General features: G+C 42.4%; 9 protein-coding genes across 9 annotated transcripts; 5 read left to right on the top strand and 4 right to left on the bottom strand.

Moving 5' to 3' along the window:
* Positions 1 to 3,112: 3,112 nt before the first annotated feature.
* Positions 3,113 to 5,119, bottom strand: HG536_0A09690 (sodium:solute symporter family protein; the record flags this gene model as incomplete). The annotated part of the gene is made up of 1 exon (XM_037281931.1): positions 3,113 to 5,119. One exon carries the CDS (start codon positions 5,117 to 5,119, stop codon positions 3,113 to 3,115), a length of 2,007 nt encoding a protein of 668 aa, XP_037137826.1.
* An 848-nt stretch (positions 5,120 to 5,967) lies between these two features.
* On the top strand, positions 5,968 to 7,236 carry HG536_0A09680 (acetamidase/formamidase family protein; the record flags this gene model as incomplete). Its single annotated transcript, XM_037281930.1, has 1 exon — positions 5,968 to 7,236. One exon carries the CDS (start codon positions 5,968 to 5,970, stop codon positions 7,234 to 7,236), a length of 1,269 nt encoding a protein of 422 aa, XP_037137825.1.
* Positions 7,237 to 9,419: 2,183 nt separating this feature from the next.
* JLP1 (sulfonate dioxygenase) lies at positions 9,420 to 10,643 on the bottom strand (the record flags this gene model as incomplete). Its single annotated transcript, XM_037281929.1, has 1 exon — positions 9,420 to 10,643. One exon carries the CDS (start codon positions 10,641 to 10,643, stop codon positions 9,420 to 9,422), a length of 1,224 nt encoding a protein of 407 aa, XP_037137824.1.
* Positions 10,644 to 11,701: 1,058 nt separating this feature from the next.
* Positions 11,702 to 12,517, top strand: HG536_0A09650 (uncharacterized protein; the record flags this gene model as incomplete). The annotated part of the gene is made up of 1 exon (XM_037281928.1): positions 11,702 to 12,517. The coding sequence occupies one exon, from the start codon at positions 11,702 to 11,704 to the stop codon at positions 12,515 to 12,517; it is 816 nt and encodes a 271-aa protein (XP_037137823.1).
* A 47-nt stretch (positions 12,518 to 12,564) lies between these two features.
* HG536_0A09640 (uncharacterized protein) lies at positions 12,565 to 13,407 on the top strand (the record flags this gene model as incomplete). Its single annotated transcript, XM_037281927.1, has 1 exon — positions 12,565 to 13,407. One exon carries the CDS (start codon positions 12,565 to 12,567, stop codon positions 13,405 to 13,407), a length of 843 nt encoding a protein of 280 aa, XP_037137822.1.
* A 2,393-nt stretch (positions 13,408 to 15,800) lies between these two features.
* On the bottom strand, positions 15,801 to 17,501 carry HG536_0A09630 (uncharacterized protein; the record flags this gene model as incomplete). Its single annotated transcript, XM_037281926.1, has 1 exon — positions 15,801 to 17,501. The coding sequence occupies one exon, from the start codon at positions 17,499 to 17,501 to the stop codon at positions 15,801 to 15,803; it is 1,701 nt and encodes a 566-aa protein (XP_037137821.1).
* A 512-nt stretch (positions 17,502 to 18,013) lies between these two features.
* Positions 18,014 to 19,231, bottom strand: HG536_0A09620 (zinc-binding alcohol dehydrogenase family protein; the record flags this gene model as incomplete). Its single annotated transcript, XM_037281925.1, has 1 exon — positions 18,014 to 19,231. One exon carries the CDS (start codon positions 19,229 to 19,231, stop codon positions 18,014 to 18,016), a length of 1,218 nt encoding a protein of 405 aa, XP_037137820.1.
* Positions 19,232 to 19,688: 457 nt separating this feature from the next.
* On the top strand, positions 19,689 to 21,233 carry HG536_0A09610 (uncharacterized protein; the record flags this gene model as incomplete). Its single annotated transcript, XM_037281924.1, has 1 exon — positions 19,689 to 21,233. One exon carries the CDS (start codon positions 19,689 to 19,691, stop codon positions 21,231 to 21,233), a length of 1,545 nt encoding a protein of 514 aa, XP_037137819.1.
* Positions 21,234 to 21,624: 391 nt separating this feature from the next.
* HG536_0A09600 (uncharacterized protein) lies at positions 21,625 to 23,220 on the top strand (the record flags this gene model as incomplete). Its single annotated transcript, XM_037281923.1, has 1 exon — positions 21,625 to 23,220. The coding sequence occupies one exon, from the start codon at positions 21,625 to 21,627 to the stop codon at positions 23,218 to 23,220; it is 1,596 nt and encodes a 531-aa protein (XP_037137818.1).
* Positions 23,221 to 23,688: the final 468 nt, after the last annotated feature.

The raw sequence follows: 23,688 nt of genomic DNA, 5'->3' as shown, positions 1-23,688 counted from the left end.
TTTCTTATCTCATCTCGGAGATTGGGAGTCGCTGATAACGGTAGTCTTATCTGATCTCGGAGTTTCCGTTTCCGCGGATATATTTGAATATCCGCGGGATAACCTGATGTCCCCTTCTACGGACCTTGGCCCTGTTACCCAGACTTTGGTCTTGGATCGAAAATTTTCTGGCCCTGTTGGACGCAGATGGCTGTTAAATGCCAGGCCTCGCATAGAGCATAAGATGTTTCCTCGACCATTGACGCAAACCGCGCTCTATGCTTGACGTTCCATGGCATGCCTGACTTGCTGAGTTGCCAATGGTAGCTTTTTGTGTTAAATGAAAGTGAAGTAGGATCTTCCCGCAACTCTGTACGCTGTCAGAATGCTGGCACAAGGGCATGCCGGGTTCTTCTAGGAAGCAAGGGCGCAGATCAGTTGCAAATAGTAGTCAGAAAGCTTAATTTTTGACTGCCAAACTACAAGTCTTAGGCTTTATGTTCGCATTGCTGAATGACCAGATGTTGCTATACAGGTGGTTAATAGAAGGGACTCTCGAACTTGCTTACTTCTATCTCCTTAAATGCAGAGTGGAAGCACAGGTTGGCCTCGTAGTTATGCGTTTCAATCTCAACGTTGAATTCCTCCATTCCAGCCACAGCACTCAGACCACCAGTGCCAGGACTGGGGTCAAACCACAGTTCTTCATAACCTCATCTTGGCATTTTGCCTTTTATGAGCTGCGTCATCATGTACCCCTATGCCGTGAGCTCGTCCACTTCTCCCACTTGGCGAAAAGTTCATATCTTGTCTTCACCCTCTGTCAGCTCATAACGTATAACCCAGTAAGAATAATTCCGTGTGACTGTTCTAGATGCAGCGGATTGCTCGACGCCTTCGCATACGATTATCAGTCACTTCTAGCCTAAGAAGGAACTACGAGCAGGTTAGCATTGTAATGGGATAGCTGCAGGACCACAAGTTTTGAAGCGTTGCATGGTAAGCTCGTTCTTAAACAGCTAAAGCTCCCCTCACTCTCACTTCTTTTCCTTGAGCTATGCTAGCGAATCGTAGTCTTGGTTCTTCCTGATTCTTGATGGATTTTTCGTCCAATAGCCTACCTGTAGTGTACGAAGTTACTACAGAATTTTCTCTGGACAAAGCATCTGAATACCTCACTACTAGGAAATGAGGCATGGAGGAAGATCCAACTTTTGGCGTGTGGTAATGCTTCAACTGATAGTCATGAATGCATATATCGCCGGCTGTATAAGTGCTTATGATCTTATCGGCAAACAGCTGATTCAAATGACGATAATCGTTCCATGAGGGGCATTACCAACGCTGGGACCGCTTGTCATTGGGACCTCTTGCTTATTGATTGAGCAACAAGGCTGTCGTTTTCATAGTCTGTATTTCAATGGTATTCAAAGACTAAACTCGGTGGCATACAATTTGGAGTTCAGACTACTCGGGAGACGATTTGCTCTTGCAACAGAGCACATATAGACCCCTATTCTCCGTCTTTTAGTACTGCTTCTACTTGTTTACTTTGCTGTCTTCTGCTTCACTTTTAGCATCCATTTTCAATCTTACTGGACTACAAAATATAGGTCGCAGAACTAAACATGATTTAGCCAGAAAAGAATTCAGAGATACAGAGAAAATACCTACCACAACACTACTACACTCATTATTATTCCCTTGTCTCAGTTTTGGAATCACGTCAGTTTGGTACGCTTTTGGAATCAGATCGTAAAACGAAGAGGGCTCGCTACTGCACACATCGGATCAGGCTCCGAAATGACGGACTGCGATTTCTTAAGACGAGGCAGGCACTATCCTCAACAAAAGGCATGAAAAAAAAAATACTCATTTAACTTGTCGATCAGACTTTCCATACCAACGCCAGATTGCAGGGGGTGCCATTACGTGCAGGCGCTGCACTGGCAGGCCCACACTTTGCATAAGGATGAGTATCCACGTTCGCTGGAGAGCTTGTGATCGTACGGTGCGCCAATCGTGCTGGGACCTCTGTCGATGGCGTACTCTAAAACCTGAAGCTGAGACCGCTCATTGCGCAGATATCATATGCGTAGCTGATCCTGCACTGGCTGCGACAGCCTAACATGCTTGTAGAAATGGTGAACGGGAGAAGGTGCCGTTTATGTCTTGTGCGGAGCGATCTATCAGGAGATGCACAATGCGAGAGCAAGTCTGTGCAATCTCAGCCTGTTGGCTGACTCCTTCTCTTGCCGCGGGATATTGTGTGTTGTGGCGGGCCAGGCCGTTTGCATGGTCTCTATTCTTGATGTTTCGATATTGAATGTGTTCAAAGCGCATTGACTGCTCTGGATGGGGTGTCGCCCTGAATAACGCTTGTAGGATTGAATGTACAATCGATAGTGTGCATACTAGAGATCCTAGCGAATGAATTATTCCACTCTACGTAGAACTGAAACAGACAAACTCTTCAAGAGGATTGCTTGACTGGCGTTTTCTAATTCCTACTTAAAATGACCCTCAATACTTCCATTCGTCTGCGTGGTTCCCCAGAACAAGTAGCCGCCAGCAGAGAGGATATCATTCATAGGAGGCATGATACAAATTATTAAAGATACAGTTCTTTCGAGGAGTAGCGCTGCATCGCAATTGTTCCACTCTCTAAACTAAGTACAACGAGCTAATGCAGCTTCATGTATATTACGCTCTGAAGACTAAATAGTCAAATCCAACCATAATATGTTACTTCCTTATACGTAGTTTAGTATAATGATTTATTATTGACGTTTTTATTCAGCAACAAACAAACAAATAACCAACATTCCTGTAAGATAAATATCAAGGGCATAAAAGTGATAGGGGATCGCGGCAAAGACTTACGAGGTCCTTGCACAATGGAACCTTCTTAGATAAAGCAAAAGATATCAATGGTAGGTGCAACTCCTTTACGCTGTTCAAGTAAACTAATGTTAAACATTAGTTTACATTAATATCTAGAGATTTCAAAAATAGCCGACCTCAAATCATGAGTAGAATACTGTTGTTGCCTCCTACTATTGAAATTATGTGGCAAAGCCTACGTTCTGAACATTGCTTAGGGCGACAGAATAGTTATTAGTGGCAAAGATTCTTAGATTTCATCACCCTTCCGCTTTTCGGCCTCAAGGACGACTTCAACGACAACTCCCTCGACGACTTGAGATGCTTGGGCTGATAATAATTCCTTCTCCTCCTTCTCCTGTTTGCCTTGGACAATTTCTAATAGTTTGAGCAGGGTATGCCTACTTTGGTAAATCGGATATAGTATGATGAATGCGGCCGCGATCAATAACCAGATCATTACGATGATAACCCAAGCACGGAAAAATTTCTTGGAATAGATGTATTTTTGGCCATACATTGGCATAGGAATCAAGAAAATTAAAATAAAGAAAAGAGACCAGGCGATGATCTGAGCGTAAATCGAGTACTTTTTGAGTTCTCTTTTCTCTTTTGGATCCTCGATCCTCATAGCAACAGCTTCTTCAACCGTGGCATCATCAGCAACAAAAAAATTGTCATCCAAGGTATCAAAATCATACGGTTTTTCATCTGGCTTAAGCAGAGAGATAACGCCAATGAAGATCAGAGATCCGAATAAACCGACAAAGTTACCGACAGCACAAGAATACTGTTGGCCAAGAGTGTCTTTGTTAACCGCACCGTAGAAAGACTTGGCAGACGCGCACCAGCCTATCAAGGCAGCGATTGACGCTAAAGGTGGGCCAACAATTATGGAAAGTTTAGTCATCCTACTCCAGAAGAGGGTCAAGGTGAAAGCAAAGACCCCTGGTCCCAAAATGACCCCAATAAATGTAATAATCCAACTGATAGTTATCCCAATATAGTTGAACAAAACAGTTAACCCTCCCATAGCGATGGCAAAAAAGGTAACACATCCATGAGTTACAGTAACCAGCTGTTTACCAGAGGCTCGCGGGTTAATGTAGGCTCTGTAAATGTCGTAAGTTACAACTGATGAAAACCCTATCAATTCAGCAGAGGTAGCAGAGGTTGCGGCAAGCCAGATCATGAGAAGACCAGCAGCACATCCACTTTTACCTAAAGTCATGTATAACCCGTAGAGCATTGGGATTCCTTCGTCCACTAAAGTAGTTGGTACAGGATCAGGATAAGTCGGAGACGACGGATCATTAACCAAAGCCAAGTTGGCCAACGAAGAAGCTAATGAAAGGGCCAGAGGTATCACCAACCAACAGAGACCACCGATAAAGTAACCAACCATACTAGCCTTTGGTTTAGCAGCAATGGCTTTTTGAGAGTAGGAAGGATCGCAAAAAACAGTCGAGAACCCACCAATGACGATATTCCAGCCATTAAGTAAAGCGGTTTTGTTAGTCCAAGTCAAATAAGAACCTTTATAACCAGCAGATGGGTGAACTTTTGCGACTTCAGTGATTAGCTCATACATCTTATCAATTGAGCCAATTTTATCAGATCTAGTATATGTGTTGAAGATACTGATGATAATAACCAGGTAAATGATGATAGAGTGAAACCAATCTGAAATGAAAGTACTTTTCAGACCGCCTATGACAGTGAAAACAAACACTCCAAGTGGTAGAAGCATTGCAGCGGCAACCAAATGCATACCAGTTATTACATTGATAGCTTGGCAGCCGCCAAGTAGGAGCATCGCTGAAATAATAACATTAGTACCCATCGCATAAAACAACATCACCCAGTGAGCAACCTTACCAAATCTAGCTTGAACGACTTCCAGGATTGTATGAGCACCAGGGGCCTTCCGTTTGATTTCTAGAGCCACCACTGCAAAAAATGTTATCTGAATTGTAAAAGCAAACGAATACCAAGCACCTCCGCATATACCATATGCGTATGTCATACCACTAGATGTCAGCAGTGTGCCTGGCCAAGTCCATGAAGAAACCACAGCAGAGGCAATCAGGCCAGATGAAGTGTTTCTTCCCGATGTCGTGAAGCTTTCAGAGTTCTGTTTCTCGCCGAGGAAATTCGAGAGTACTTTAGTGATGAAGATCATCAAGGCTGCGAATCCAGCGCCAAGGACGAGGATATAACAGTATCCATAGGCTTGTTCTAAAATTGGCTCAGCCATTTCGATGAGCTACAATTTTCTGTTGCAACTGAGGTCAGAACGCCCAAATTCCATAAACCTGAAGATGAAGTCGATATTGTACGCTTTTTATACATCGAATGATCAATACGCAATAGTATGCTATCCACATTTGTTGTTATCTCCTCAGAAGATACACGATGCGACTGCCAAAATAAACAGAGAGTAATCTTGAATTAGGATGGGCTAAACTGGAAAGTTGCCTTAATTATCTTGGATAGCAGACTTCTAGACAGCGTAGCTTAAAACATGATTGGCTAGATGAGACTCAGAAATCTTTATCTGTGAGAAAAGTAACACAGGTGCTCAAAGGCTTTTCACACAATTGTCGGTCATTACAGTATTTTTTTCCTGAAGTTCCAGCATTGAATGTAATACTAGAGCAGTCTACAATGACATCTACCAACACTAACGCCCAGCTGTTATCAATCTAGTTGACTAATGCGTCACAAGTTTGATATCAATAAACTGGAAATCTGGACTTTTGATCGAGTTATCAAGGCGAGAAAGCCAACCATCGCTTAATAGTGAATCTGCGCGGTACTTACTTCTTTAGGAAATATCCATCTGTCTAAATCGTAGATCAGATAACTTAAATCAGATAACTTTAACTTAAACTCTTATCAATAACATCTTTCACCAATGTAAATAATACTAGTAACTAGCAATACCTTTCGTTCTGCTTCAGAACAGATAAATATGAGCAATCGCATAGATGTTCCTAGTAACTTCAGCAATAGTGTTGTTGCAGACTCCCGTCTAGCTTCAGTCTCAGTTAGTAAGACAGATTGTATCCATTAACTTCTCAATAACTTCAGAGTCCTCCAATTATGGCAGAGTACCTTGTCAAGATCGATCTCGGTAAACCAGCTCACGGACAAGCAGGTGTTCACAATCGTTGGCACCCTGAGATTCCTGCTCATGCGACTATCAAGCAAAATACATCCTACAAGACTGAGTGTTTTGATTGGACTGGTGGTCAAGTTGGTAATAATGATTCAGCCGATGATATCAAGTACTGTGATTTGACAAGGATCCACTATCTGTCAGGACCATTTTTCGTTGAAGGTTGTGAACCGGGAGATGTGTTGAAAGTCAGTATTCAAGACGTGCAACCGCTTGAACGTCAACCGTGGGGCTACTGCGGTGTCTTTGCCAAAGAAAACGGTGGAGGCTTCCTCGACAAACATTATCCAAAAGCTGCCAAAGCTGTGTTCGACTTTGAAGGTATCTATGCTACTTCTCGCCATATCCCAGGTGTAAAGTTTCCAGGTATTTGTCATCCAGGTATTATTGGTGTCCTTCCAAGCCATGAAGTGCTAGCCGAATGGAACTCTCGTGAAGCTTCACTTGTTGAATCGCACCCACATGCTGACTTCGTAATGGCTAATTTACCTGTTGAACATGGGGCTTATGCAGGTGCCAAGGCCACAAAAGAACAGCAAGAGGAAGTTGCGAAGAACGGTGCACGCACTATTCCGGGCCGTCCTGAAAATGGAGGTAATTGTGACATCAAAGCTCTCACCAGAGGTTCCACAGTCTATCTACCGACTTATTTACCCGGTGGTATGCTTTCAATCGGTGACCTTCATTTCTCTCAAGGTGATGGTGAGATCAGCTTCTGTGGTGCTATTGAAATGGCAGGTTGCGTCACTTTCAGTGTCTCTCTTATCAAGAACGGTATGGAGAAACTATCAATGAAATCCCCAATGTACTTACCATCGCCTGTTGCCCCACAGTTTGGACCTGATCGTTACTTGACTTTCGAAGGATTCAGTGTTGATGAAGAAGGTAGCCAACTATGTCTTGATACCACTGTTGCATACCGTCAAACATGTCTCCGGGTGATTGAGTATCTCCGTAGATACGGTTACAACGACTACCAGATCTATCTTCTCTTATCCACCGCGCCAATTGAAGGTCATATTGCTGGTATTGTTGATGTTCCAAACAGTTGTACTACGATTGGGTTGCCAATGGATATTTTTGACTTTGATATTTCTCCAGAGGCTGAAGCAGTTAAAAGAAACTTAGGTAACTGTGCGTTTGCCAAAGACGACCTGGAGGTAGGATTCCCATTCATCAAGCAATTTAATTAACGGCTTGCTTATCCTGAGAGTGTTTTAGTTTACGACTAAAGTATATATAAAGGCCAAAGTCAGTTGGTGAATAAATGAACTCTGCTATCTTACTGTCAACGCATGATCCCATTAGAACATTTATCCTGCCAGCCTGTGTAAGCTCGCGCTCTGTAATTGATAGTTCTCATTGTGACCTACTACCAAAACCAAGAAGAAGCAAAAAAGTGCTGAGGGGGAAAAAGTTGAAGGAACCTATGCTTTTAATTGTTTTGTTGATGCAGCCCTCAGGAATCTTACGCATCTGACAGATTCCAACTACATCATTTAATGAAAGAAAGCTTTCTACTCTTGACCCTCTACAGTACAAATATTTGTATCCCACAGTAAGGTTTGTTCTCAGTATTAGCCACAATTTGACATATGATTAAAATGTGGAATAGATATATTTTTTTTTTCAAACAAATCACTAGAGTCCTATTTTACTGCCAAGATTTATCATTCTTGAACGCATCAATCAAGTGATATATCCTATGGTAAATATCAGAATATTTTCTCTTTTCAATCATGATGCACATCAGGCTTGATGAAGTACCTACTTATTTTTAACGGATTTCGCATATATTTGAAATCATGCTGTGCCGCTGATGTTTTCTCACCTTCTCATTTTTCACGATCATTTAACTGTTATCATACCAAGATACATTATCGAGATAACGACAATCTCACGTCATGCCAACTTTCGATAGCCTTCCTCTTTGATTGTATCGTGATGAGCCCTCTAATTGAGGGTATGCTTCAAGATCATGAAAGATACCACTTCAATTAGAGCACCGAGCTTAGCCGCTGATCTAGAAATTAAACTACCAGAACATCGCGTTAAACGGAGCTCTATTACGCCAGTCATTTTTATTCTGACGTTCTGTAATTCCATGGCACAACCAGCTACACGTCATCAGTCGGCTAGAAAAGCTACTCGATCTATGAGGGTTGACCCATTTAGCCACTATCATCAATAAATATGGCTGTCTGCTAGTCCATATACTTGTCCACATACTTGTCCATGGTCTTATGGTATCCGGCAGCGGGTATTGGACTCATGTTCATGCATTTGAAGGTTTTCAGTTTCTTAATAAGCTATAAAACGCTCTAGATATCGTTCCATCACAAGAAATTCCGTCATTGAATACTCTACCACGTTCGTTGTTATACCATAGGAGAGTGGCAAAGCAAAGTACTTACAGTTCAGAATGTGTCATTAAATATCGCTTGATCACTTTCGAAATTCTTTGTGCCTGATTCTGCGGTTTGTTGAATCTATCAAATCATGAGTATGCCAGAAAATATAAGCAACTTTTCTCAGACAAATTGCTCGTATTAGCTTCTTTTTTGGGGGATGTAGGAGTAAGTTGAGCCCTTTCTAAAATGATATACACAGTTAGAAACACGGCTAGTGTAGAAATGTCATGGCAACCAGCGTCATAAAAAGTCAGCCAACGAAGATAAACGACCTCGTCACGGAAGTTCCTTTGGGGCATGTGCATAAGGAAGTCAGAAGCGTGGCGGATCCTCCCGGGAAACGTTCAGGTCGCTCAAGGCGCTGTTCGCCTGCGTGCCGAATGCCAAGGCAATCTTTGTAGCTGGCACCAGGCAGAAGGTGGTAGAGCTGGCAGACGAGTGGGAGCGTGAGTTCCGCGTAGTGTGGGCACATGGGAAAATTACGACGGAGCAGAAGATCAAGCAAGCCGAGGAATTCATATCAAACGAGTCAGCTAAGCGCTGGTGGGTGCGCAAAGATAATACATCTTTAATATTGTGCCTTACAACTCGCATCCTTAACTAAGCAGCCGTGAAAATAGGCTCGCTTGCGTATCGGAACTACGCTATGCTTGTATACCTACATGAGGCCTCTGTGCATTGTCTATCAGCATTGGTAAGTAATCCTGATACTAAAGCCATTTCCAGAGAAATTATAATTCGGAAGAAAAGCACTAGACTTGGAAAGCACCTACTTAAAGAACACGAATAGGAACCGAGAGTAGCTCATTTTCACTACCCAGCGCTTGAAAAAGATAAATAAGATCTATCGGTCCAGCTAGCTACTCTTTCTATCGAAATCATAAGCATTATCCTGGAGCACTACCCCATAGGGATGGAATGAACTTAATCTGGGATGATCGACTTCAACGTGATAAAATCCGACTCTATAAATCTAATGTGAGTGAGGAAGGATAGTAAGTTTCGTCGTTCAAGTATTTCAAGTCCTCCACTGGTCTCTCAGCTTGTGGAGTGATGCGGAAAGCATGTCTTAGCACTGGTTCTTCCCAATCAATAATAGCAGAATGGGTTAATCTGCGATTATCCCAAACAGTCACAGAGCCAGGTTCCCATTTGGCCCTCACTTGCAAATCATGAGAACCCTCCACCAAGTTGTACAAGTAATTCAACAAAGCTTCCGACTCAGGTTTCTTGAGTTCTATTATTCTTCTAGAGAAGCCACGGTTCACATAAAGTGCCTTCTTCTTCAAGACAGGATGGATTCTCACAAGCGGATGAACATGAGTGACTGGTATTCTTCTTTGAATTCCCCCTTGGTTTTTAGAGTTTTCAGCTTGTTCCTTGGAACTGTGAACAACATGTAAAGTACTCAAGAAATCTTGGAAAGGTTTAGAAAGTCTGTTGAAAGCCTCTATAGTATCCGCAAACAAGGTGTCACCTCCACCATCGGGACCTTCGAGGACACTGAAGAAAGTATATGAGGGAGGCTGTAGTTCATAGGACACATCCGTGTGCCAACCAATAGAAGAAGTTGCGTCTTGGAAAACTCTCTCGTATTCATCATGGTCCGGCCTTCTGAAAGTAATATGCAACTCGGGAACCTTTTCGGGATGTCCACTTGTTTGATGTATATGTAGTCTCCCAAAGTGCTTACCATACTCGGCAGCATGAGCGGCTCCTTTCGAAGCAAAATCTTGATTTCTGAACACAACTACTCCTCTCTGCGCAACCAACAGAGCCAGCTCATCTTTAGCAGCATTGGATAACGAGCTCAATTGAACACCTTTGACCTCAGTGCCAAGTTTCGGAGTAAGCCTCTTGATGGAAATGCCCTCTTCCTGGTCTTCAGGGAACAAATTAAAGAAACTTGGGTCAGCCCTCAGAGCCGGATCTTCGTACTTGTAGAACTTCAACGCTGGGTACTTTTCAGTAGGATCCCATGTTGGTAGAAAATCCGGATATTTGGATTGATCTCGGTAAGACTTCCTGAGATTCAACAGACCATCAGATCTTTCCTCATCCTGACCATAGAAGAAGTGAGTATCAAAATTTCCGTATGTGGAGCTTGCATGATAGGTCAAGTGGTGATTCTCAAAACTTTCGACAAGAAGTGAGGTTTCCTTATTTTCGTGTGGGGCTGCAGCTGACATCTTTGAGCGTTTGTTCTCGTAGCAAAACAGTGAGGTTCAAGAAGAACGAATAGTACACATTATATATCAAGTTCTGGTGCTGCTCTCAGTCATATCAATGTCTTGTTTCTATCCCTTTTGCACTTCTCTCCTGCCTTTCATTCAGATAGCATACTAAACATGGGAGACATTAAAAGACAAAACTTCAACTTTTTTGGGTCTACGGTACCTAAGAGCTAACATCTGTGGAAATAAAGTCATAAATCTCCAGGTAAAAGCAAGCTGGGTCGCAGAAAGACATTGAGCCTCATGCACGGAGTTCATCAGGGTACACCATTAAAAAAAGCTATGTGAAAAACCCAGAAGACTTCCTAAGACTTTGTTTGAAATGCTGAGAGGTAAAGGATCTTAGATCTGCACCAATCATAATGGTCTTTCTGATAGGATTCCGTTGATCGTGAAGGAATTGCCGTGGATGCGCAGTAGTTGCAGGACAGTGTGAAATCAATTGTTTTTTACAGGATATTTACAATTCCACAGGTTTCAGCTACCGCCATAATAGGGAATTGTTGAAGTGCAGCTGCAGCCAAACGTCGGCATTCCAATCAATGTAGTTGGATTTCGGGCGACGCATCTTTGTGTCTTTCCACCCAGTTATTTGTCTTTTTTTCCCGGAGTGACCGTTCAAGTCTTTCTTGGCAATTGAAGCATTGTCTTCAAGCCACACATTTATACGTCTTCCTTTATCTGTTACGACTACGCAAGATAGGTAGCTTGCCACAGGGGAGACGTCGAGCACAGTCGAAGGCTCTTTTAGCCAGAACGGCCTTCAACATGGCGCCGCTGAGACATCTCATCATATCGAGCGACATAAGAATGTGGTGGTTGTACTTTCCTTTACGGAGATGCTGAAAGGTCTTTCTTTGAAATTTTGCTGAATAGAATAAGAGCTTAGAAATGCCACAGCTTGAGAGCAGGCCTTTGGTGATCTATAAAGCGTGCCATTACTTCGCGCACCGGGTTTATTTCCTATCATTACCCCCTGTCCCATCGCTAGGATCTACTACGCGCTTGATTCAATGACTGAAAGATACTCCTCAAGTGAGAAATCTTCAAATCTGGATACAGAGGCACAGAGGGTCTTTGAGGTCCCTCAAGACCTTACTGGGAGTAATAAAGATGCCACCAAAAATGAGGAGCAAATTAATGTGACATACTATGATGATGATCGCTTGAGCTCTTCGTCAGAATGGCACGTTTTTACAAACCCTCAGCAGGCAAAATACTACAGAAATCTATATGAGTCCACGAATTACGAGTGCCGTCACTTGTTCGATCCTGACATGACATGGACAGAGGAGGAGGAAAGAAAGGTTGTGAAAAAAAATGACTGGTATGTGACTTTCTGGGCTTTTATCATGTTTACTGCTCTGGATTTTGATCGATATAACATTGCCCAGGCTTTATCCGCTAATATGTTAGATGACCTCAAATTGACAACCGATGATTATAATTTGGGTAATACAATCAATCTGGTGTGCTTTCTGGTAGCTGAACTGCCATCTCAATTAATTTCCAAAAAGATTGGCGCAGATATCTGGATTCCAACGCAGCTATGTCTCTGGAGCGCAGTATCGATGTGTCAGGCTGCAATGACAACTCGAGCGGGGTTCTTGGCCACAAGAGGACTATTGGGTGCCTTGCAAGGTGGTTTTATTTGTGATGTCTGTTTATGGATGAGTTACTTTTTCACTTCTAAAGAGTTACCTTTTCGTCTATCGCTGTTTTATATTGCAAATCCAATGACATCAGTATGGTCTTCCCTGCTCTCCTTTGCACTTTTGAAGATCAAAACAAGTGGCATAATGGAACAGTCTTTTGATGGTTATTTCTAATTGAAGGCATCTTCACTTTTCTCGTGGGCGTGGCCTCATTCTTCAAAATGCCAGCCTCTGCAGCACAAACCAAGGCATGGTACAGAAAAAACGGGTGGTATACTGATAGAGAGGAAAAGATTGTAGTCAATCGAGTTTTAAGAGATGATCCACAGAAAGGTGACATGAATAATAGACAACCGGTGTCATTAAAGGAATTGTGGAGAAGTTTAACAGACTACGATTTATTGCCAATATATATTGTGAGGTTGCTAGCTGATATCGGGAACACGCCAGTAAAGAACTACATGACATTGACTCTTAGGAAGCTGGGATTTTCTACTTATCAGACTAACGCCCTTACAATCCCCTATAACGTTTTGTGCACCATAACTATGGTGATAATGGGATATCTAACAGAGAAGATAAACGAGCGCTCATTTCTAATATTAGTTCCAGCAGTATGGCTCATTGCAACTCTAATTCCCTTAAGATATTGGCCTGGCTCGCAAGTTGACATTTGGGGCACCTATGCTCTTCTTACTGTTATTCTCAGCAGCCCTCCAGTTTGGGCATTGTCCATTAGCTGGTGTTCAGCAAACTCGAACTCGGTTCGTTCACGGGCTGTTTCAGCGGCATTGGTAAATATGTTTTCTCAAACAGCGAATATTATTGGCTCAAATATTTACCGTGCGGATGATAAGCCTTTGTATCATCGAGGTAATACACAGTTAGTAGGCATAGCTTTCGGATTTGCAGGCTCTTGTCTGCTGACTAAGGCATACTATATTTACAGGAACAAGCATAGAGACGCCATTTGGAGCAAAATGACTACGGAAGAACAGGAAGAGTACAAACTGGCTACGACCGATGTCGGCAATAAGAGATTGGACTTTAGATTTGTTCATTGATAATAGGTAGGATTGTTCTGTATTTATAGTAAGAACTACTAATTGCTTTTGTAAGTATGGCCTCATCTACGTATGAACAGTTTCGTTGGGGACCAAGTTCCGACAAGGGGTTTTAGTTTCTTTCTGGAGAAGGCAGACAGTCTTTGAATTTATGCCCAGAACTCTAAACCTCTCCAACCACTCCATACTGGAGCCAAGAGGTATTTAATTTTCAATGATACGTTGAAGTTTCCATTCTTTTTATAAAAACATTCACTGAATGCAGGTGAGTTTATTATTATTCATAATTGATCATCGGATTTTTCATCTAATATTTTCACTTTGTGTCTGCACCTTTAAAGCTCAATCATTTCGGCAGATCGAACTAATTCAGTAACAAAGAGAAGCAAAATTGAAGCCTTATTTAAGTGTGCAAATTTTTGGGAATTCTTTCTTCTACTCAATTCAAATGCAAAAACGGTCGAAATTCATAGTTATTTTAGTTCAAATTTTCCCCGCGAAGATTTGTTCCAAGCTGCTTTTTCATGCATAATAATGCTGTCACCACAAAGTGCGGACTTGGCCGGTCAAAATTCTACTTCGTAGTAAATACATCAGCTAAACAACTTTAATGTTTAGCTCTGATAATACAAAAAAGTTAGAGCAACATATATGCCTGTGATTTCGGTTTCATTCAATCATTACAGCTGTTTAAACATTTTCAACCACGTTTCGTCAGCATATCCTTAAAATTAAAGGCCTGTTATGCACCTAATTTCTGACTGAACAAGAGAGCTCTTATTCCACAACTTCGAAATAGGTTCGGAAAAATCGATTTAGCAACGAAAAAGTTCCTTTTTAGCTTCTAAATTTCAGGTTTCAATAGGAATCCTTACAGGATTTTTCTTTCCCTGTATTTTGCTGTCAATTATATGCTCTCAGTCGATCGTTTTCTGGCCTTGAAAATATGATCTCTCGAAAGTGATCCAGGTCTGAAGGTAAAGATCGATCAGAAGAGTATAAGGATCTCAATCCTCTTTTCCAAACGTATCCCAACATCTTCTATTTCGTTTCATGCATCATAAGAGGTTCCTGTGTCCAGCAATCAAACCGAAAATCTATTATTAATCCGATTAAAAAAATACCAGAGAAGCCCGGTGCAGGAAGTAGTATATACTTCTTCTTTTAAGGCTACCATGAGCGTAAAGATTTCTGGGAAGATGCCTTAGAGGATGCTAAAACATCAAACTATGGGTCAAGAGCTTTCGCGAAGAAGGCTGCCTGGGAATCCTCGGGGCAGCATCCGGACTCTGTGGGTTTCACGTTAACTGCAACTAATTTCTGATATCTTTTCGGTTCTCAATCCGTCATGGGCTATTAAAGAGTTCTGACTAGACTTCATAGACAAAGGGGTGTCTGCAGCAGGCTTGAGAACTCCAGATCTTTTAGAGAAGTCATAAATCCGTTTCGATGAGCCCATTTCTACCGACTTGCAGGCATAATGTCACGGATCCCTGAGGTTTTTCTCTTTAGAAGTGGGAAACAGTGCAGGTCAGACTTTTGCTACTTTATTCAGGAACGTAGCCATAGCGCACGTTCTGGATTAAGATATCCAAATTTGACTGAAAGACGACATGAGCCGGGAAACAGCAAATTATCCACTTGGGATGTCGCAGTATTCGGTCGGTAATTTCAAAGAGCTAAATTCAAAAATCACCAGAGGTATCTCTGGAGATGGTCCAAACGTCACTAAGAGCATTACGATTACTTTGCGACTAGAAAAGCAAGGAATTTACAGGATTGGAATGAGCACCCTCTGACACGATGGTTCATAATGCTGTCTCTCAAATTCTGAGACCTCAGACGCGGTAAGCTAATGATCTGTACACTTAGCTTACAAAGATCACAATCTTTGCGTCTGATCCGAGTTCGGACAGCGAAAAGAATCGCTCCTTGCTAATTCGCCCAACTAGCAGCAAATTAATAAGTAGCTTTCCAACTTTGGCGCGGTTTTAATATCCATTGCTTTGAATTTGATAATGTGGATATTAGATAGTCACGTTGGTCCATAAAGATCACTTTAAAGTGAAATAGCGATAGTTGCATCACAAACGGCAAGATCGATCATCAAGTTCAGACTCAAGTTCAAATTGAAAAGATACAATGTTTTGATGTTGCACCCGCCGTAACCTATCAGAGACCCGCTGAGTCACCATTTCATCATGTCGTGTACAATCGAATTATCAACTATTGATCGAATTCCATCGATAAACGTAATGATTGACCGATAGCCACTGTCATTGATAACTGTGTCATAGGCTAGACTGACTCTATGAATAATTCCAGTCAACTTGAGCAATTTTTAATAAACACTAAAAAAATATGGAATATTAATGGAATAGGTGAGGGATTGATTAGTGCTTTCCAAAAAGCCTTCTCAGCTTCTTCTTAAAGAAGTGACTAACTCCTCCTTTGAAAACTTCATCAAGCTGCTCCAATGTGTACCTCTTTGTTTCGGGAATACAAAAATATGAAAGTGCCCAGACCACAAAATTGAATGCCCCGTAGAAATAAAGCCCACCTGAGGTCGTCATCGTGTCATTCATTTTTGGCCAAGTCATACTCAGACAAAAATCCAATATCCAGTTCAAACTCATGCAAAAGGCGCTGTGAGCCATCCTCACACTAATTGAAGGTGTCTCAGCGACTAAGGTAAAACTAACCGGTCCGATTCCAGTACCATAGAACAAAACGTAAACATACATGGATGTTAGCCCTAACCCTAGACGCAGCTGATCTTTAGTAATGTTAATGACGCCTCCTAACCAGAACAAACAGATACCTTCCACAGGAAGCGTGAAAAGAAGCATCTTTCTCCTGCCGAATCGATCAATTAGCTGAGAGGAGACAAATGTGGCCAAAAAGCAGCCGCCACCGATACCGATTGAACCACCAATGGCTGTGACTGGATCAATACCAGCATTTGTTAAAATCGTTGTGGTGTATGAGACCAAGATGTTGACGCCACCATATTGCTGACCTAGAATTCCAATTGAAGATACAATGAGTGCAAATCTATTCCTTGGGACGGTGAATAAAGAAGTAAACTGCTGCCACTTCGTCAATTTGGTCTCTAATTCAGATTCGAATTTTAGAGACTCATAAAGGATAAAGAAATCTTTTGCACCAGATAAAGGGCACGACCTGAGCTTCATTAGCGACTCAAATGATTCGTTTGTACGCCCATTTACAATCAGCCACCTTGGTGACTCAGGTGGAAAGAATATCAACAAAGCCGTGATGATTGGAGGCACAGCGGATGAACCTATCATCAACCTCCAGGATAGAGAACCTTCAATGTTTACAAAAGCCCTGTTGAAAATCGAGCCTAGCGCCACACCGAGGGCGATGAAAGTCTGCCAGAGCATTAGAATCGCACCTCTTGAGACAGCTGGCGAACATTCTGCGGTATAAATTGGCACAGTCGAAGAGTTTAGACCCATTCCTATACCCATGAAAAGTCTAGCAAACAGCATTGCTGGAAGGCCGTTCGCAAATGCTTGGATTAACGAACCTGAAAATGCAACCAAACAACTGATAAATACCACCCATCTTCTTCCTAAATGATTGCTTAAAAAGACAGTTAGTGGCGCACCAAAGACAGCAGCTGCTAAATATGGAGCGGCAACGGTTAATCCTTGAATGTTCACATTCGTAATGTTGAACTGTTTCTGGTACTGTAGCTGAGCGCCCCCAATAGCACTTTCATCCATACCAAAGTTGATGGCAGCACACGAAGTGCAGATGGCTGCCATAATCATTGAACGCGACAAAGATAAAATGGGATGCGTTCTTTCCCTCACTATGAGCTGCCTTTCTTCAGCAGTATATTTTTCACTTTCGATAATTTCAGGTCTATTTGCAAATAGAGCTCCCCTTACCAAAAGCTCCTCATATTCAGCTAAATTGTGTTTTTCTACTATTTTCTGAACCTCCTCCAGAACGTACTCGTCTGGTTTGTGAGTTTCGAAGACGTTCTGTACACTTTCTGATGAAATTGATGAAACCTCATCAATAGCAATAGCTTTGTCATCAAGAATCTTGTCCGTAGACATTGCTGTTTTCGCCGTATCTACATATCTGCAAACCAGATCAAGTCTAAATAATTTGGGAGCTTTTATTTATCCACTTTCCTTGCCATATTGCCAATAAGCTGTTAATATTGTAGTCGCTTGTCTGGAATTTGTGGCGCGTCGTTTGCGTGGCATCAAGACTCATCGAAAGTCAGCGCAGACAGAACTTAAACGTATACCGCTGTTCAAGATAGGTCGCTTGCATTTGGATTTATTGTGGAGTTTGGAGTTTTATCGGCCAAGATTGGACTATGCTTAGACAGCTCACATGGCTAAAGGGTTGATTAAATGCCAGATTCCCACATTTTCCAAGACTCTGGATAAGGATCGCTTCACCTGGAGACATTGACCACTTTTTTTGGGCGCTCTCAAGTCCATAATAAATGCGTCAATTGTTACGTCTGCTCGACTTGAGTTGTCGCGCCGGGAATAGATTTCAGAACCAGATCGAAAAATGTGTCGCTTTAAAGAATATGATCATTTAAGAATAAGCATTATAGACTGACTATAAACTTCTCTGCACTGGCACCTTTTTCTTCAAGCTCCTTGAGGCCGCTGACTATACTTTCTCCAAAATCGTTTAGGCTTTTGAATATTTTCAATGTCTTTATGGGTCTCAAATGACCAGTCTCAAAAAGCTTGGTAGTATACTCGACAAGCCAGGAACCGAATTCTATGTTTTCATGAAATTGCTTTATGTTGACAGCTTCTATTATGAGTTTCGAGCCTGCATCTTTATCAAAGGTGTCAGTAGAGATCTCCGGTAAACCACAAGTGCAAACTAAACGCTTGACGCTTGCATCACTCTGTCCTAGTAGTTTTGATAAAAACAAAGCTGTCTCTTTAGATATGACATCCATACCGTAATTAACTCCTTCTGGACAGTGATCCTGAATTTTCTGCCGAATTTCCATCTCCGGCAGATACCGATCAATGACACAACTAGCGCCAATCTCGGAAAGATACTTTTTATGTTTTGTTGAAGAAACAGCGATAATTTTCTTAAACTTCCCAGAGGCTTTGGCCAACTGTATGGCGTACACACCCACCGACGAGCTTCCTCCCCATATTATAATGTTTCCCAGTTTTGTACCATTTGTCTGATTTTCTGTAGCTAGGCTGACGAGGCTCGAGATCGCGCAACCGGCTGTCACCAAACCAACGCCAATTCCTCCTGCGAACTCGAGACCGAAGCTTTTGCGAACGCTACCGTCAAGCAGGTTCTGTTGCGGGATCCTCCAAACAAGCCGAGAATCAAACACTGTATACTCCTGGAAAGTGGACGTTCTTAAGTCCCTATACGAAGTACTTGCTAAGAACACCTCTGCTGCGAGGGGGAATTTCTCCTGATCGACATTGGACCCTCTTTTCACTACAATACCGCTGGATTCCCGGCCATTGATCCATGGAAATGAGTATATATTAAATTGATACTTTTTGGACTTCCAGTCTACGTGATTCAATCCAATGTACTTGTTGCGTACAAGTATCTCATGCTCCTTCAGCTCTTGTGTCACAGGCATGTTACTAGAAACAGTCAACTCTTTTTCGAACGCCGAGACAACCAGACCTTTCTGTACCTTGGGGATGATTAGTGAAGAATTTTCACGCCCCCATAGTTTTCTGGACTTGAGACTGAGTTCTTCTTCTCTCTCTCCAGCAGATTCCTCGTCTAAGAAGTAGACATAGTCAGCGTAGTTCCTTTTTAACATACAGATATTCCTAGCTGTCTTATCGGGCTGCTTTGCAATTTGAAAGAGTTTACGCTTTTTTCGAGTTACTATAGAAACCTGTTCATATATATATTTGGTAGATATATATACCTATTGTGCCCACCTCAATTCTGGGAACCTTGCTTTCAGTGAAAAAAGAAGACAGCCTTCCTACAGCTCAAACACTATTATCGCTCCCAAGTATAACTGAGCCATTAGGCAGATAGTATTGATAATGACTTTATTTTGACGCAGGTACATTGTGGCGCCGAGACAAAAGTCCGTAGCGCGGCGTCAGTAAATGGACGTGTCGACAATTGAAATGGCGAGAGCTAAGATGGCCAGCCTATGGGCACCCAGAAGCTCGAACCAGATAGTATAAGAGGCATTTAAGCAAGCCGCTGGTGCAACTCATTCACTTCCAAGCATCATGATCTGCAAATAGTTGAGGTTAGCAATGACGACACAAAATGAGAAGAGACACTCAACCGAGACTATCGATAAGGTGAGCAAGAAAACGAAAACCAATGGCCACAGAAAGAAAGAGCTGGTTATTAATGCCTTCCTCATGGGATCCGCTGGAAATCAGACAATTGGGGCCTGGAGGCATCCTAATGATAAATCGCCAGAGTTATATCAAAACCCTAAGTACTGGACTGACCTCGCTAAGCTGTTGGAAAGGGGAAAATTCAACACCGTCTTTTTGGCTGATGTGCTTGGTCCATATGATGTCTACAAGGGCGGTCACAATTTTGAGCCTGTCGCTAGGACCGGTGCCCAATGGCCAATTTCGGACCCAAGCTATTTTATCCCACTGATGGCATACGTGACATCGAAACTGGCTTTCGGTATCACCATTTCGACGATTAGTGAGCAGCCATACCACCTGGCACGTAGGCTAGGTACCCTGGATCTTATCACGAATGGTCGTGTTGGGTGGAATATCGTGACATCGTATTTGGATAGCGCATCAAGAAATCTGTTAAACGGGGAGCCTTTGCCAGCTAACAAGGAGCGTTACGAGCGCGCGGAGGAATTTGTCGATGTTGTCTTGAGGCTGTTTTTGAGCTCTTGGCAGGACGGTGCTGTGAAATTGGATAAGAAGAAAGGTGTGTTCACTGATCCAAATGCGCTAAGATACATAGACCATGTTGGGCAGTTTTTCAAGGTACCAGGACCTGGAATCACCTCACCAAGTCAGCAAAAACTCCCAGTGATCATTCAGGCTGGAACATCTGCTCGCGGTAAAGAGCTGGCTGCAAGGAATGCTGAAGTCATTTTCCTGGCATCATTGACTCCCGAAGATTTGAGAAAGTCCATCACAGATATCAAGCATATCGCAAAATCCAAGTACGGTAGAGATGTTTCCAAAATCAAATTTGTTGCTTTGATAACGGTTATTTTAGGTGACACACATGAAGAGGCCGAGAAGAAGTACCTGGAGTATCTACAGTATTCGGATGAAGAGGGTGCAAAGGCCATGTTTTCAGGATGGACTGGCGTTGACATCGACAAGTTCAAAGATGACGAAGTTTTGACAGACGTTCAACACATTGCCGTGGCATCTGCTGTTAAAAAGTGGCAGAGTGCATATCCGAGAGTCAAGAAATGGACCAAAAAATCCATCGTCCAGGAGATTAAAGTTGGCGGCAGTGGCCCTTTGGTCATCGGAACCGCTGAAGAGGTCGCAGATACCATCCAGGAATGGGTCGATATTTCTGATATTGACGGCTTCAATTTCGCTTACACTATCTTACCACAGAGTTACGAAGAGCTTGTCGACAAGCTTTTGCCAGAACTAAGAAAACGGGGCCTTGCAAGAGAGGACTATCCGCCAACTGAAGGAGGTAGCGATATCTTGACTTTCAGAGAGCAGCTATTTGGGCAGAAAACCCTCGACGTCACGCATCCTGCTTACGCTTTGAACTGGCCCGCAAATGAGACGAGGGAAGAATATGAAAGTCGTTTGCAAAGGACAGAGGCAGCTAAGAACAAAAATTAAAGACCTGCTCTCTAAGACTTTAAGGACTAAAATAGGTAGAATATAATCTGATAGGAAAAAAAACCTTTACCGATACATGATCCACTGAAGGACGTAGAATCTCTCCAAGACACGCTTCTCGAGCCTAGTTTCGTCATTAATCGCTTATCGAGGACGAGCTCTATATGTCCTGCAAAGCTGAAGTCGGCGATGCCACACCAAACTGTGGAGAAATGGAGTCAAAGACAATCATGATCTCAAGGGTCCTATGAGTGAGCTAAAGCTCTCGCTCGAAGACAGCATTATCGGTGAACTAATAGATATAAATCAGCTGCAGTCAAGCACTATCCATGGCATTTCTTCCTTTTCACCAAGGATTAGTATCCAGATCGAGAAACTGCATTGAAGGAAAATGACTAGAGAAGAACCGCTTAAGATTAGATCTGTAGCTGTTATTGGCTCAGGTGCGGCTGGACTGACAGCTTTGTTCGAATTATTGCATACTAAGAAAGACGGATCTACGACAATCAGGTACAAGGACAATGGTGATCTAGACGACTCGAAGTTGCAAAACGATGATCCAGCTTTCACCAAGGTTGTTGCGTTTGAACAGGCCTCAAGAATTGGAGGCATTTGGGCTCCAAGTTTTGATAACCCCGATGTTATTCCTCAGGAAGCTCTGGATACTGAGCAATACAACGACCCTTTTATTTTGAAACCCAAAACAGTATTGCCCGAACAACTTGCAAGGAGTGCTTATTCTGCCAAGAGACCTCTGAGTACTAAGAATGCTGGTGATGCTTACACTTGGCATAGCAGTGGAATTTATAGACATCTGTATTCCAATGTGCCCAGCAGATACTTACGAAATTCATTCATTCCTTATAACGAAGAAGCGGAGCGTAAAGCGGCGCCAAAAAATCCCCTAGATCCATTGATCACAAATGGCGAGATTACTCATCGTCTTCTCCAGTTTGCAAATAAATATCGCTTGGTGGAGCATGTCAGATTGAATTCCGAAGTTGTCAGTGTTAAAAAAGACGATAGCAGTAAGAAATGGGAGCTTACGGTGAAACTTACATCACCAGATGGCACCGCCCAGTGGTATTCCGAGCCTTATGATGCCGTCATCGTTTCTTCAGGTCATTACTCAGTGCCTTATATTCCGCACATCAAGGGACTATCATCATGGAACAGGAAATTCAATTCCAGTGTGCTGCATTCGAAATCTTTCAGAGATCCAAAAGTTTTCAAGAACAAAGTGTGCCTCTTTATTGGAACTGGTCTGAGTGGCATCGATATTTTGCAGTACGCTTTTCCTATTGCTAAGCAAGTCATCGTGTCTAGGTCTTCCGGAAAAGAGGAAATCTTCAAATGGTTGACCAACGCAGCAAATTCCAATGGTATCGTTGTAAAACCCAAGGTCAAAGAACTGAATTCATCCAATGGTAGGGAAGTCGTTTTTGAGGATGGTTCTTCGATCCCCAATGTTGATCACATTGTGCTATCTACCGGTTACCACTGGCATTACCCATTTTTGAACCCCGCTGAAACCGGTGTGCGTGTTCTACCAAGAAATGGGACTATTCCAGACTGCTCATCAATGGTAGATGGTCTGTACTTGAACATCTTCTCCATCAAGGACCCCACACTGGCTTTTGTTGGAGTTACTGTCACTTCATACAAGTGGCCTTCGTTTGAATTAGAAGCATCAGCCATCGCTGGAGTCTGGGCGAATAACAGTGGGCTGCCCGGTAAAGAAGAGCTGTTAAGTTCGGAGCAGGAGAGAAGACAAAGCACAGGTGATTCTGTCCTGTATCACTATTATAGTGTTACTACTTTTACAGAATATCTTGATAAGGTGTCCAAATATTTGCCAGAGGGACGCAAATCATCCGATATCTTTGATTCTGAGCATATCGATGATATGCATGCCTCAATGGCAACCGCAGAGAGGTTGTTTTACCAGTTCAAAAACGGTAAAATTCCGATCGAAGATACTCTATGAAAACCCGCAAGATTTATGATGCCGCGCAAGAGCGCCTCTAAAATATTGATCGCACCGTTTTGATTAAGCAGTTCACTGATCATTTACTACAAGATTGGTTGGCTCCTTGACTTTGAATGAATTAAGCAGAATCAATTTCCACCTGAATAATTCTCAAGATATACAGCAGAAGCCTGATTCCTGTGAGCGCGCGGAAGTCGTTAATTTTAGGTTCGATAAGTTCATCTATTGCATAAATAGAAAGGTAAAAGAATTCTGCAATGCTGGAGACGGACAATTCACTGAGACACATAGATTTGAGAAACTCAAGAACAATAAAAAAGAATATCCGCTCACTAAAATCGAAAAATTACCGCTAGGAGTATCATCCGTCTCTGATAAATGACCAAAAGGAGACGATCTGAGCATATCAAAAACCCTCAGTATCAGAGGAGACTGTATCGATGAAATTCCAGCTTCTGCATCGAC

This window comes from Torulaspora globosa, chromosome 1, assembly GCF_014133895.1.
Source record: "Torulaspora globosa chromosome 1, complete sequence".
In the NCBI taxonomy this organism is placed as follows: Eukaryota; Fungi; Ascomycota; class Saccharomycetes; order Saccharomycetales; family Saccharomycetaceae; genus Torulaspora; species Torulaspora globosa.
The sequence above is the reverse complement of the archived record's forward strand: the minus strand, read 5'-3'. Positions and strand labels throughout refer to the sequence as shown.